The following is a 15,384-nucleotide window of genomic DNA, read 5'->3' as shown; positions in this document are numbered from 1 at the left end:
ATTAGATCTTTGAAAAGAAAAATTAATGGTGGAGGTTTTAAACTCAATAAGCCGTTATACACAAACAAAAAGTAATATTTTTTTTTTCTTTTTCAAAACCAACAAAAAGCAAAAACCAACAATGTGTTCAAAACTAGCCGTTAAACAAAAATATAAAATAATATTAAATTTATTTTTCTTTTATTTATTTTATTTTAAAATAAATCTAAAAATCAAAAGTATACCATGTGTCCAAAACTATTAGTTAGACCCAAACATAAAATTATATTAAATTCATTTTCCTTTTAAAATCATTTTCTTTTTTTGAACCAATTCAAAATCTTAAAAGCCTATCATGTTTCGTTCTTCCCATGCTCCAACGAGCACCTTTCAATTGCCCATTTTGATGAGAAAAATTCTGCTACGTTACCGGCTCTAAGTTTTTTCATTAAGTTTGTTTTTGTCATATTTTTTTTGTTTGAACTCCGACTTGAGTGATTCAAATTACATCGGAACCGATGTTCCAAGCTCTACACTTCAAAACACTCAAATTGTTTATAAATAAAAGATGATTTATTATCATTAAAATATTAATTAATTAATTAATTTGAGATTAAGGTCTAAAAAGCAACACCTTAAACTTTTTATAAAAGAAATTAAAAATATCTTTACCATTAGTATATGTAAGGACATGTTATTATCTTGTCTAAAAAATATTCATGAACTTTCAAAACTTGCATTAATTTCCTTAACATTTTTTTAAAGTATAAAAATGGTCATACTATTTTAGTCTATAGATGGAAACCGTTTATCTACAACCTATCACTACTATCTTCCATTTCATCTCTCCTTTACTTCAATATATGGACTAAATATTTCCGACTAAATATTTCCTTATTTTTCCTTTTTTACTTTCCTCTTGCTCCCCTTCTTCCATTCCTCATGCCTCGTTTGGAATTTACTTTTGCAACCGTAAAAAGTGATTATATGAGAATCTTAACCGCTTCGATTGTTTGTAAAATAATTTATTTATTAATCTAACCAGAATTCACTTTTAAATTTGTTCTAAGGTGCTAATCTATTCTATGGAGGTTTTCCTAAAAGTTTGGTATCACGCATTTCAAAAGTATTATTTCATTAATTTAGGGTTTATTTGATAACATTTTTGTTTTTTATTTCATGTTTCTCATTTTCCAAGAAACAGACTTATTTGATAGCTATTCTCGTTTCTAAAATTTGAGAAAGATTTCTAAAAAATGGTCAATTTTTTAGAAACTTCAAAAGGTAGTTTATTCGTGTTATGTTACTATTTTATCTATTTCTAGTCTCTTAAAAACTCAATACCACCTTCTGGCCTTGGCACTTTTGGAATGCATGAACACTCTCATAGGATTGTGGATTTGACTCCCATTGAAAGCATTTTTTTTGTTTTAATTTGTCTTTCTGGTCTTTCTTAATTTTTTTATTTACATATTGGCTTGATTTTGAATTTCAAACATCTCTTTATATATTATTTTAAATTTCAATTCTCAAAATTTTAATATGTAAATTATTTGTAGTTTTTAATTTTGAGCTGTTTTTAAATATAAAAAAATAAATTAAAATATTTACAAAATATAATAAAATTAAGTGTCTATCAATATCCATCATTGATAGATACTGATAGAAGTCTATCAGTGTCTATCAACCTCTATCATTGATAGTTCTAAAATTTTGTTATATCTTAAAAATATTTTCAACTGTTTTACCATTTGAGATAATTTTCCTTTAATTTTTAGTTTTGCAATATGCATTTCTATATATTATTTTAATTTTAATTTTTGTTGGATTTAAAACCAATTACAATTCTTGACTCCCATTGAAGGCATTTGTTTTTTTTTTTTTTTTTTTTTTTTCTAATTTGTCTTTCTTTTAATTTCTTAATTTTTATTTGTATATTAAATTTAATTTTGAATTTAAAAAAAAAAAAACTCTTTACATATTGTCTTAATTTTCAGTTTCAAATTTTTAATAAATTATTTTTAAAAATTCTATGCATGTTATTTTTATTTTTATTGCAGTTGAAAACCAATTACAGTTCTACCATAGAAATTTTTTTTTCAACATTCATTTCGCTTCATTGTAATATTTTTTTTTATCACAAACTCGATCAAATATTATCAACAAAAACCTCTTTATCCACTCAACAAACAAAAACTATACTAATAGCATGTTGCATGATTTACAATTATATTAGATTAAATGACGACCAAGATAATCTATTCCATTACTTTAGTAATGAATCAACGATTGTTGAAAATATACAAAGTTTGCTATACAATTTATAAAGTTGTATAATTGAGTTAGATGTGAGTCGAAATAATTTAAGATATTGCTATTGGTTTTAGTCAAAATAATTTACAAATGACTTGAGTGAGAGATAACATTATATCAAATTTGGGCAACATTTGAAAAATAGATGCAATTTTGTTATTGTTTTTAGTAGTGCATCAAGACTTTGTATTAGATGATATAAGCTTTTGATACTTCCTTTTTCGATATTTAATGTATGATATATTTTTTATATATTATATTATTAAACAAAGGAAAGAAAGAAGAAACAACTTCAAACATATTCTTGTTTCTAGTTCTTAAAAAGTAAAAAGAAAAAAGAAAAAGAAAAAAAGGAACAAGAAACAAAAAACAAAAAACGGGAACTTATATGTACAAGCACACACGTCGAGTTATAACATATAGTTAAACGGTTAAGAGACAAGTATCGTCCTCTAAAAAATTAGTTTTCAATTCTTTTAGCTACTTAGAGATCCTTCTAATTTTATTTAGGGGACCAGACTTCAATGAACATTTATTCTAATTTAATCATAGAAGAACAAAGAAAGATAGCACCAAGACGATAACAAGCAAAGACACGTCGGGTCATGATTTCATTCATGGATTAACTATATTGTTTGTTTAAGCCTTGGTTGATTTCATGCTAATTATAGACCTAGAAGTCTTTTGTCTAGATATCCACTTTCGAGCTCAACCATTCCTAATATCTAATTATCAATTTACTATCATGCAATTAATTAATTAGGTACAACATTAAGTCTTTTCATCCTTAATCTCTATTAATCTCCAATCATTTTCATGCATATGTCATTAATAGTTCAACATGCTAGATCTAACCTAACTCCCTCTCTCAAGCAAGACATCAAGTAAACATCATTCAAACATTGGTCAAATATTCGAAAGCATTAAGAATAAACATGTCAAAATAATCATAAATTTATCAAAGCTAAGATACAATTCAAATAGCTTTTACAACCTAAACAACTAAATCATTACCCTAGAACTATCATTCAGTCACTCATGGCAACAACTTGAATACCGACTGCCCACATGGAATCCAAAATACAAAATAACAAAAGATAAAAGAGGAAAGAAGATGCAAGCTGTATTGACTATCCTTCTCAAGCTCAAGATCGCTCTTCAACGGTCTCCTCGATCAACCACTCATTTAAAAGTTTTGAGATGTCGCCTCTGCCCAAAAATCACCTCTCGGTGGAGGCCTTGACAAACTTTAAACTAAAACCCTCAAAACGGCTTCCTTAAAGAAATCGACAAAATGTTATATTTGTAGAATCTGTCCCAACATTGCGGTGCTCCTAGATAGTGCCACAAAATTGTCTAAAAAACATGTCAACGCACAAAAAGATTTTTGTAGCGTCGTAGTGCCATAGGACAGTGTTGCAACACTACCTTGTTTTTCATCCTCTCCGATTTTGTGCCAAGCATGGTGCCCTTCCGCATTTTTCACTTCCCATTTGACCTATTTTCGTGCGCTAGGACAAAGTTTGACCTTCCCTTGGGGGTATTTTGTCATTTTTATACTTAAATTTGCTCGCCGGTCTAATTGCTGGATTTCCTACAAATCAAACATAAAAAACATAAACGATCACAGATTAAGAATAAAACCAATTAAATTTTATGTCCGAGATATTACTTTTTAAGTGCATTTCAGGAATGTTCAAACAGACCCTTATTTTCTTCTATTTATTCCAAATTTTAATTGGTTTAATTTCTTATAACAATATTTTTTAAAAAAATATTTATAAAAAATTTATACTAAAAAGAATTAGATGTAATTCAAACCATATATATTTTGAAATAATTATATTATAATAAGTTATAAATTATTGAATCTGAAAAATAAATGAAATGATAATCTATTTTTGTTCATTTAACTAAATTACACGATTTTAGTATTAATTTACTAAACATCGTAACTAATTTTTTTGCTAATTTAACCTTCTACAACACTCTCAAATAAATCTCAATCTCTCAGAAACTACCTCAATCTCTCTAATACTACCCCATTCATTCAAGATATATAAGTTATAACAGGAAAGAAGAATAATGAAACCATCAAGAGACCGTAAGGATTTAAATATTTTAACAAATTTGTACAATAGTAGGTTGGATGAGAGTTAGTATATTTGGGTTTGATATAAAAAAAGAGAGACACGTTGAAAATTTATGTCATAATTTTGAAGACAAACAGTGGGAGAGGAAAGAAAAGAAACCATATGCAATTTCAAATTTATACCGATAAAGATTTTGTTGATCTTTTTTTACCGTTCAAATTAGTCTAGTAATGGTCAAATTAGAAGGGTTCACTAAATGATCCAAGATTATATTCTTTTTTCAGCCACTTTTTATTTAGCGATTCATCGTTTTGGTGTGTTTTGAGGGAAATTTTGATTTCAGGACTTTGTTGGGTTTTTCAGATTTTATACTTCAACTTAAAATTTTGGGTTCTCTTTGGTTGAGAAAATTAGGTATAAGAATTTGTACAAATTGTGGAAAATGAGAGTATCTCTATGAATTATTTTCAAATTAGTTCTTTTTCAATACAAGAAAATTTCAAAGAAATTGGTAAAGAAATTTTTTATGTTTATATTGGGGCATGCTACACAGAGAGAACTCCTCGTGTTTATTTAAAATTATAATTTTAAACCAAAGATAAAAACTAAGAAAAATAGAAGAATAGAAGAGAGAGGTGATGTAGTGTAGGTGAACAAACCAATAAAAACAATTTTTAATCAGAGGTCGAGCGTATCTATGCAACTTCTAAAAGGTTAGAGGTATTTTCAAAATAAACATGATTAAGAGTATTTTTTTTGTTTTTTAGGTTGAATGGAATTAGTAAGATTTTTAAAAGTTGATTTTGAGAAAAGGACAGATGGTATTACGTGCACAAAGGTAAAGGCCACTGTTTTAAAATTTTCATATTTTAAAGCCAACATTACGAACAGTGGTTCCATACATATTGCTGAGTCAAAGGTTTCATTTTACTCTTTTCCTTTCATTCCTTTTGGCGCTTTTGGAAAAATAAAAAAGAAAAAGAAGAAGAAAACAAAAGAATTCCTGTCAACTCAAATCCAAAATATTTCCCCCTTTGATTTTCAAATCAAATGTCTTATTCTCCTTCTCCAACCATTTTCTTTGTCTCATTCAAAATCTCCCTTTACAAATTACATATATAAAAACCTCACTAATTCTCCCCCAAGACTGGGAAAAAAAAAAAATTCTTCTGATCTTTCCTTTCTCAAGAAAATCAACAACTCCGATTATGAATCGTGTGGTGGGCGCCGGTGTCGCAAACATTACGCCGAGGCAGTTTCTAGCTCATCTTGGGAAGAAGGAGATGAAGAGTATTATTGTGAAGCCTTGTGATGTGTTCATAAACCATAGAGGTGTCGACACGAAGAAGACGGTGGCCGCGTTGCTGTACGATCGGCTGGTTCGGGTGAACCTGCGGCCGTTTCTGGACTACAAGAATTTGAAGCCTGGAGAGAAGCTGTTTGATGAAATTCATGGCGCCATCAGACAGTGTAAAGTTGGTGTTGCTGTGTTTTCTCCTCGTTATTGTGAGTCTTATTTTTGCCTTCATGAGTTGGCTATGATCATGGAGTCCAACAAGAAGGTATATTATTATTTCTTTTTTAGTATCGTCGGATAGTTTATGGTTTCAATTCAATCTATCATCATTTTTATAAAATATATAAATTTATACCTCTAAACTAAATTGATTTTTTCCTTAATTTAATTTACATGTTCGTTAGAAATCCACCTATATTTTGTTTATGGGTAAAGAAAAAAAAATTGTTTTCTAATATAGAAAAATGAATGTAAATATTTATAAAATATAGCAAAATTTCATAATTTATGACATTGATAGACTTTTATTAGTGATATTTGAAATGAGTGGTAGATTTTAAAATTTTGTTATATTTTATAAATATTTTAGCAGTTTTGACATTTAAAATAATTTTCCTTTTAAAATGAAACTTAAAAAAGTGATTTGTTTTCGGAAAAAAAAAAAATTACATCATTGAATGCAAAAGAGCTTAGAGGTTATATAAAAATTTTTAAAGTTTGATTTCTATTTTATATAAATACATATCTGTAGATTTTTTTTTCTTTCATGTATTAGCAAAGGTTTAATTTAAGTACGAGAAGAAAATATAGAATTTTAAAAATCTAGGTCTTGCCCGCCCGTTGGGCTTTAGAAACTGCTTTTCTTTTCTCACATTCTTTACAAAAAATTTCATCATTTTGAATAAACATTTAAAAAAATTCTACATAGGAATTTTTTTTTTTTAAAAAACCAAGTTTGATAATAATTTTATTTGTTTTTTCTGTTTTAATATTTATGTTTTTTTCCTCTAATTTCCTTACCATGGTCTTTAATTTTTTTTAAGAATATTTGCATTGTGTCAAATTCAAACCATAAGATTTATAAGCTTAATTTTCAAAATCGAAAATTCAAATTCATATGATTATCAAATTAGACTATCTTACCTTTTATTTTAGTTCGAGACATGTATTACTCTTTAAAAACCCTGATTATCGCACCGTTGTGGATAGAGAATTTTTATGAATAAGGGTTTCAACTTCCATTTAAGAATGACTTTAATTTTTTTTTTCCGTCTATCTTCAAAATTCAAGTCTATAAAAATAGTTTGGATTTGTATTTATAGCTTTCAAATCTTAGCCAATTCAAAAAAGAGGAGAGGAAAACAAAAACAAATCTAGAATTTCAATAAAACTTTTAAAAGTATATTAAAATTAAGGGAAAAAATTGCTATTACATTATTCTTATAAAAAGTGAAAAGCTATTCTCAAAATATAGAAATGTAATTTTGTTATTTATTTAATTTTTCATTCTTTAATAGGTCATTCCCATCTATTGCGATATAAAAGCATCTCAACTTCGCATAGAGGATAATCATGATTATGAAATTGATGAGCTGAAGAGGTTCAATTGGGCTCTCGAAGAAGCTAAACGGTTTGACGGACTCAAATTTAATTCCTCAAAAGAGTAAGATACAAAATAAATATATCTACATATAAAATTTATCTCTTATATATATATATATATATTCCTTTTTCGTCTTTAAATTTTAAAAAATTTAAGGATTATTTTTAAATATATAGATAAAATTTTACTATATTAAAAAATATTTTTAACAATTTTATCATTTAAAACAATTACTCAACATCTAATTTAGTTTTTATAGTATATTAAAATTTTCTTATAAAATCCTTGTAACTGCTTAGATAGCAACTTTTTCAATATCCCATGTTGCATTTTAAAAGGTTAAAAACATTATTTTAGTTTATGTACTCAGATTTATTTTATTTTCATCTATGTATTTTAAATTATTCAAATTTACTCTCAGTTCTTTTAATAAATCTTCCACTAAATGTTAAAGTTAGTTTTTATCCAAATTGGTTATATAATAATAATATTTTCATGCAAAATATATCTCCAAAACGTATAAAGAAAATGCTAATAGAAATTATTATTTTTTTAAAATAAAAATAAACTAATAACTAAAATTAATGTTTAGGTATTAAGTGGAGTTAGTACATGATGATGCTCTAGTTGTAAAGATCTTAACCCTAGAAGTAACATTTAGCTGTTTCTGAAATGAAAACTTGATTTTTAAAAAAGAAAAACACTGAATGAACAAATTATAAAATTTTAAATTGAAATGATAGAATTAAAAATAACACAAATATTTGTGAATAGAATAAAATAGAGCATCTTAATGAATCAAAGAATAAAGTAGGGATATATTTTTGTTTCATAATTATAGCAAAATATTTTTTTTCCCTTCTAATTAATTTTTTTGATTATTTGCTTAGGACCTTACCAGAAGTTGTCACGAAGGCTTCAAATATGGTCATAAGGAGTTTGATTGAAATGGACTGAAAGGATGACAAAGTTAGGGCAACATCTAACAGTTTCTTATTCTTTTATACATCGTTGAATATTAATTATTTCCCCTCTCACAATGAAAAATGTATAATAATGTATTGATCATGTAATTCTTTAATATTAATAATATAAAAAAGAAAAAAAAAGTCTTCATTCATGCTTAACGTTATATGCATACCTTATTTGGTTACTTAATATTTTGTCTTTGAAATTGAACTTTGCATTAAAAAAATTTATTGGGTCCATTTTTGGTCCTCGATGATTTACAATTTGATTCAATGTGGCTCATAGATTTGAAAATTAAAACAAACAAATTCACAATGTTAAAAAAGTATTTGATTATTATTCATGAATTTAATATCAATAGTCAACACAAGTTGATATGGGACTATTAGATAGTATGGGGGTTCCATCTCAAAACCAATTGGCAATAAGAGGAGTAATCCATCTATCTTATAAAGAGTGCAAGTCCCCTTGGTTTTTCTAATGTAGGATTCTCAACACAAGTTGAAAACTTGATTGCAAAAGTGATAAAGTTCTTTCGATTTTCAACAAGTGTATCATTTCAATCCAACAAATATGTAATAAGAATTGAAAATAACAAAAAGAGATAAAAAAAAAAAAGGTTATGAAAGGAAGTCTAGTCCTGTATTCAATCAGCACTCACTCTTGCTTTCATTCCTATTCTTGCTCTCGCTATGACGATGAATCTCTAGACTTCATTCCCTACCCGTAATCACTCTCGATATCAAAATGACTAAACTAGCTCAAATATTGTCTTCAACATTGTCCGTGATATTAGATTAAATATTTTTTGTATATTGATTTGAGATTTACGTAGGGAATTTATACAAAAAGATGGTAACAAATTTCCTAATCTATAGTCTAAATATATGCAGAAAACATAAATTAAGACATAGATATGACAATAGTCTCCCTCAAACTCAAGGTAGTAGAAACAAACTTCTGAATCAAATCACAGTAGATCTGGGCGGGAAACAAAAATCCATAAAGAACTAAAACATAGAGAACGTCTAGGCTGGAAATAGGATCACAAAATTCTGGAATGAAAAAAGAGACCTATATAAAGATATAAAAACCCTTGAATTTTTTAGCTAAAAACAGAGATCTATGTGGAGATCAGAAAATAAAACCCATGAACGATCGATTTTTGAAACAAAGATAAAGATCTGAAAATAGAGACGAAAAAAAAAAACCTATGTTGAATCTCATGAACCTAAACAATAGAATTAATTTAGCAATTACACCAAACTTAACCAAACTGACTAAACTAAACCAAACAAAGTTGACTGAACCGAACCGATTTGAAATGAGAACCAGACAAGTCGAATTTTGATTTTAAAATTTTTGGCAAAAAAGAGAAAAAGAACGAATTGAAAGACTCAAGTGACCCAAAAGAGTCAAAAGAAAGAAAAGACTCGATAATAGACTTTAACTTGTAAGGATAATGTGAGTAGTAATAAAAAAAAAATATATGAGATGCCAAAGGGAAGAAGAGAATGAAGTTTAACAACCTCAAACTCAATTACCTGTGACTCCTCAATATGAGGCTCGAACTCATATTCTACCTTACCGACTTATTTTTGGTACGACAGGGAGTAAATCCCTTCTCCATTAGACAATGGAAGGCTCTGAACGACTTTCCAGTGTAAGCCCCTAGATGTTCAAGTCGAGGTAGAGACTCTTCCTCAACGAGCATTGGGGTTTGAGTCCTTAGGTGAGACTCAATAGGTTCCTACACACACTAAAAAGAAGAATTATCAAGTTCACACATAATAAAGTCCAAAGTCTTACCTTGACCTATACTTCGAGGAATTAGCTGCTCAGCATATGGTCGATGTAGCAACTTTACTGTAGGGTTCGATATTACTAGAAGATTGATGATCCCTAGACTCTTCTAGTCTCCCTACTGATTCAGTAATCTGAGCAATGAGGTTACTCAAGTTACTAAATTTAGTTTTAACTTCAGTTGCAAAACTAAAGCTATCTTGTTGGAAATTAGGGGATTCTTGCTGACTGAGAGAGGATTCCTACACAATCTCACAATAATTGTTAGAAAACTCCTTAACTAATTCTTCTAGATAAGTACCTGAATATTGGAGGAAGAGGCATGTATCGACATTGGTGTTTGACTAGATATCTCCCAAGAAGGATAACATTTGCATACAGGACCATGCGAAACATATGTTTGCCTGATAGCCAAATCTTGAACAAGAGAGGTTAGTTGAAAAACTTGATTTTTAAGTTCATTTATTTCTCTTACCTATTGTTCTTCCTTACGTTGAGTTGCTTGTCTCGAAAGAAGAGCATAAAAGATATTCAAATCCGCCATATTAAAACAAGTGATTCAAAGAAAGAATTTTTTTTTTTTGATGTTTTTAAAGTTTACAAGTTTAATTTAACTAAGAAATAGATTAAATGGTTTAGTCTTTTCCTCGACAACGACGCCATTTTGTTCACACTCGAATCAATGTCATTAGTTCGACTCTCACCAAAACAAAAATATTTATAAATCACCAAAATCTATATCTTATACCAACAAGTAGCATAAGCGGCAAGTACGGAGTCGATCCACAGAGAAGGCTTGTTTAATCTTTTCTTAAGCTAAGTTCAACTATGAAAGCAATAAAGATGAGATTTTGATAAAGCAAGAAACATACTTGAAAATCAAAGGATAAAAGATAATTGTAAACAAAAGTGGTTCAATCTTTTTTCTAGTTCAAGTTAGACATTCAATACAATCCCTATCATTGATTTCTACAAATTAGTCATGCAAACCAATTATGCACAAAACTACTCGCTTGACTCGACTAGGCTAACCTCTACAAAGGCAGATAGCTAGTGAAATCTAATCAAGAAAGCGTTCTAACTATTGATTAAAATTTGAAAGGCCTAACCCTAATAAACCTATATGCCTCTAGTTCTATTGGGTTCGATAGCGTCTGCATAGAATATAAAACATATGCATTAAGTTCGAGAATTCAATTGTGTCCATTAATGTCAAGATAGCCATATCCAATTAACCGAATTTATCCTTGAATCTAGCAATTTATGTATTCTAGGAATAGCCATCAAATACAAAATCAACCATTGCCACTTGGTAGACCTTAGCTAGACATTCTTATACATAAATACATCATAGCAATCAAGATTATAGCAAAACTAAAAGTCTTGGCTTAACATGCTTAAAAGACAAAAATCCCTAAAAATGTTTTTGGAACTTAAAACCGATTCAAGAATCCATAATTTCTTAACGCAATTTATAAAGAAAAGCAGAAAACTCAAGAAGATTGCAAGAATTCTTGAAACCCTAGAAATAAGATTGAGCAATTACTTCATAAATCTATAGAAAAATCTATGAAAAAATCCATTACAATGTTTACAATCAAAGAAAGAAATAAAAATCTAACTAATTAGAGACAAAGTTACCAAGGAGTTGAACTGGTGAGGAGAGAAACTCCGGACTCCATGAAGAATTTTGCCTCTTTTTCACTAAAAATGAAAGAAAATGTTTTATAGTTGCAGATGTTGCATCGATGTGCTGAGGATAGTGTTGCAACGCTAAATCGTAAGAAAAAAAAAAAGCGTTGGGCTAGGGTCTTGACACTGGGTTGTGCAAGGCGCGCGCGTACGTGCAGACAGTCCCATCAAACTCCAGAGCGTTGCAACATTGTTGGGAGCATTGCAACACTACCCTATTTTGCAGCAGATGGATGCTTTCTGTCTTCAAGCATTGTTCGACACTTCTGGGAGGGTTATGAGGCTGGGTCTAATGGAATTTTGGTAATTACTCTGATTCTCTTCAACTTGATTGACTTCTTGGTTATTTTTTTTTATCCTTTTTAGCCCAATTTCTCGAAATGACTCCTAATAGCTTCCGGGACTGTTTTACCTACAAAATGAGCATTAAAAGCAAGCAAACAACACAATTTTGAGGGAATTAAAGTAGAAAATATATCTCTCTTAAAGACCTATCAAAACACCCCGAACTTAACTCTTGGTTGTCCCTAGCAAATCAAAATTAGAAATATGCACACAGTCAATAGAAATATGAACATTCATTGTGCATTCATTCAAAGAAGTCATTCGAAATGTTTATATGTTCATTTTTATCTACAAAAAAAATCGATTCACATCTTTCTTTTCAACAAACAAGGAATTGATGATACAAATGGGCATTTAGAATTTTAAAATTTTTCTAACAAAGAGTTGAAACCTATTTTTGAAAAGAAAACGTCTTTTTCTTGTAAAGTCATAAAAGAAAGGTCTACTCAGTTTAGTTTATTTAAAGGCCAAAACTAGTAGAAAGGCGATATCCAACTCTCAATTCCTCTTCGTCCTACACTGACTCAGTTATTGGTCTAGGATATACCTAACTTACATTAGAGAGAGAAATTCTAACATAAGGGTGCCTTTTTAAACTCATGCACATAAAATATAATTGGCATTTCTTTTATCGAGAGTGGTAGCTTTCATACTCATACCATAGGGAATCGATTGCTCTTTTCTCAGGGGCCCTAACTAGACATGATGGAGGTAGCTCTTTTTACCTCTATCCATGCACACACACACGTTAGTGAAGGTTATACACTAGGAGGTAGCTCTTTATTTTTTATATACTAGCAATTTTTTTTATACACTAGGCTCTTTTTATTCCTCTTTGTCTAGACTTGCTACTCTAACAAGATGGTTGTTTATAGACCAAAGGTTGTCCTATCGAGATAACAAAGAAAATTAAGTAGATATGACGTTTCTAAGAGTTTTAGATTCTAAATAAGTCTAAAAAGCAAAGTATTCAATTTTTTTATAAAATTAAAAGGAAAATAAAGTTTCTTTGAAAAATTGAGTTTCAAAATTTTGTTAGAAAGGATTTTAAGAGTCTAAAATTTTATTGTATCATTACTTGAAAGAATGCTCATCAAAGTTTCATTGATAAAAACATCGAAAGATTGTATGAATCAAATGATGCATAAAAAAAAAAAAAAACAAAGTGAATGAGATTCTTGAATGAATGAACATGCATTAATGCAAAAATGAGTCATTTAAAAAAATGTAAAGATCATGATATTGTTTTTCAGAGAATAAAAAATATGCCATCGACATGCATAAGAGCCTCATCAAGATGTATCTAATCAAGATTACAAAATCCAAATAACCCGAGCTCAGGTGCTTCAGGGTTCCAGACATGCATTTGTATATCATAGAGAAAAAATTGGTATATCATAGACCAAGAATCTGTAAGGCTCGTTTTTATACAACCCTAATAAAATGCCACAAACATGTAATGTTTCCCACCCCCAACTTAAAAATAAACATTGTCCTCAATATTTTTTAAAACGTGATATAAGCTAGAAGACTAAAAGAAGGGCACATAAAACTCTCCTGGTTTCGTGTAATGGGTGGTGGTAGAAATTTTCTTCTTGCTTCAAAATTTTTCTTTTCTTTCATTTTGTTTGTTCCTACAAAAATGAAAAGAAAAGAAAAAGAAAAGAAAGGAAAAGCTAAAAAAAAAAAAGTTAGTCTAAAAAAAATTCCTAGAAAACAAATAAAGGAAAGCGAATAAAAGTTGTTTTATTTTTAACAACTGGCTACCTCTAGAAAGGGAAAATTTGTAACGTCGATTGCTCAATGCAACCTGTCTTTTCTGCTTTTCAAGGTATGTAAAAAAATTCATACTTCTCTAGTCCTCTCATAGATAAATTTATATAGCCTAGAAGGGTTATAAGAGTGCTCATCTTTTGATGAGAACCAGACAGGTCAAATTTTGGTTTTTTAATTTTTGGCAAAAAAGAGAAAAAGAAAGAATCGAAAGACTCAGTGACCTAAAAGAGTCGAAAGAAAGAAAAGACTCGACAACCATTTCTCTACTCTAATACACCATTTTGTTGAGGTGTAACAGGTGTTGAAAGTTGAGACGTGATCCCATGTTCTATCAAGTAATTATGGAATCATATGTTTGAATACTCTCCACCTTTATCTAATTGAAGTATTTTTATATTTTTACCTAAAAAATTCTTAACTTCAACCTTGTACTCCTTGAACTTTTCAAGTGTATCAAACTTATGTTGCATTAGGTAAACATACTCATATCTAGAATAATCATTTATAAAAGTTACGAAGTATTCATACCCTCTTCTTGCCTTAACATTCGTCGGACCACAAGGGTCTGAATGTACGTGTTTTAAGGGCTCTTTGGCTCTATAACATTTTTCCGTAAAAGGTTGTTTTGTCATTTTTCATTCTAGACAAGATTCACATACAGGTAAATAATTTTCTTCTAACTTTTGTAGAAGTCCACTCTTGACCAACCTCTCAATCCTATTGAGATTTATATGACCCATCTTAGATGCCAAAGATGGACATTTTCTTTTGAAGAAACGTTTAGTCTTTTATTTCGTGTTGCTGCAGTGTTGAGCATTTCAACATTATGGAGTATTTTTACACTAATGACCTTAGTACGTATAAGTTATTTTCATTTATTGCTGAACAAATATCAATATAATTTTTTGAAATAAATGCTTTATCATGAGCGAATGATATGTTATATAAATGTTCCAATAAGCTAGATACATAAATTAAATTCCTCTTAAAATGAGGAACAAAAAATACATTGTCCAACAATATAAATTTTGAATTAAAAATAACTATAAGGTGCCAACTGCAATTGTCAAGATGACTTGTCCTATCCCAACCCGCAATCATGTCTCTAGCCTTAAGTTGTTGCTAGGAACTAGTTTCCTTTAATAAAGAACAAATTGTTGGGGTTGATACCCTAAATCTCATAGGGGTCCTGTAGTTTGTAAACACATGTATGAACAAACACTTATGATGTAATAATATGAGATATTTTCTTCACTGTTGTCTATGAAATATGGGATATTTTAGTTGCATTAACCACAAACTAGTAAACTAAGATCCCTGGTTATTGTTGTAACTTAAGCATGTATGTGGAGACATACAAGTAGATCATGCCTTAAGTGATAACCTAAACGGTCTGTAGTATATGGATAAAGAGGGAAACCTTATCCTGTCTATGAGGGCAATCCTTTGATTTGCATGGGTGCGAGTGGCCAGATTGCCGACTCAAACCTACCACTTTGGGGATTCATCTGATC

General features: G+C 29.4%; 1 protein-coding gene across 1 annotated transcript; it reads left to right on the top strand.

The window, feature by feature from the left end:
- Positions 1-5,485: 5,485 nt before the first annotated feature.
- Positions 5,486-8,346, top strand: LOC120090602 (Toll-Interleukin-Resistance (TIR) domain family protein). The gene is made up of 3 exons (XM_039048323.2): positions 5,486-5,947; positions 7,200-7,345; positions 8,176-8,346. Exons 1-3 carry the CDS (start codon positions 5,594-5,596, stop codon positions 8,240-8,242), a joined length of 567 nt encoding a protein of 188 aa, XP_038904251.2. The 5' UTR covers positions 5,486-5,593; the 3' UTR covers positions 8,243-8,346.
- The last annotated feature ends 7,038 nt before the right edge of the window (positions 8,347-15,384 follow it).

The sequence above is a fragment of the Benincasa hispida genome, chromosome 11 (genome assembly GCF_027475165.1).
Source record: "Benincasa hispida cultivar pf3 chromosome 11, pf3_genome.v1.1, whole genome shotgun sequence".
Lineage (NCBI taxonomy): Eukaryota > Viridiplantae > Streptophyta > Magnoliopsida > Cucurbitales > Cucurbitaceae > Benincasa > Benincasa hispida.
This window is presented reverse-complemented; position numbering and strand designations above follow the sequence as displayed.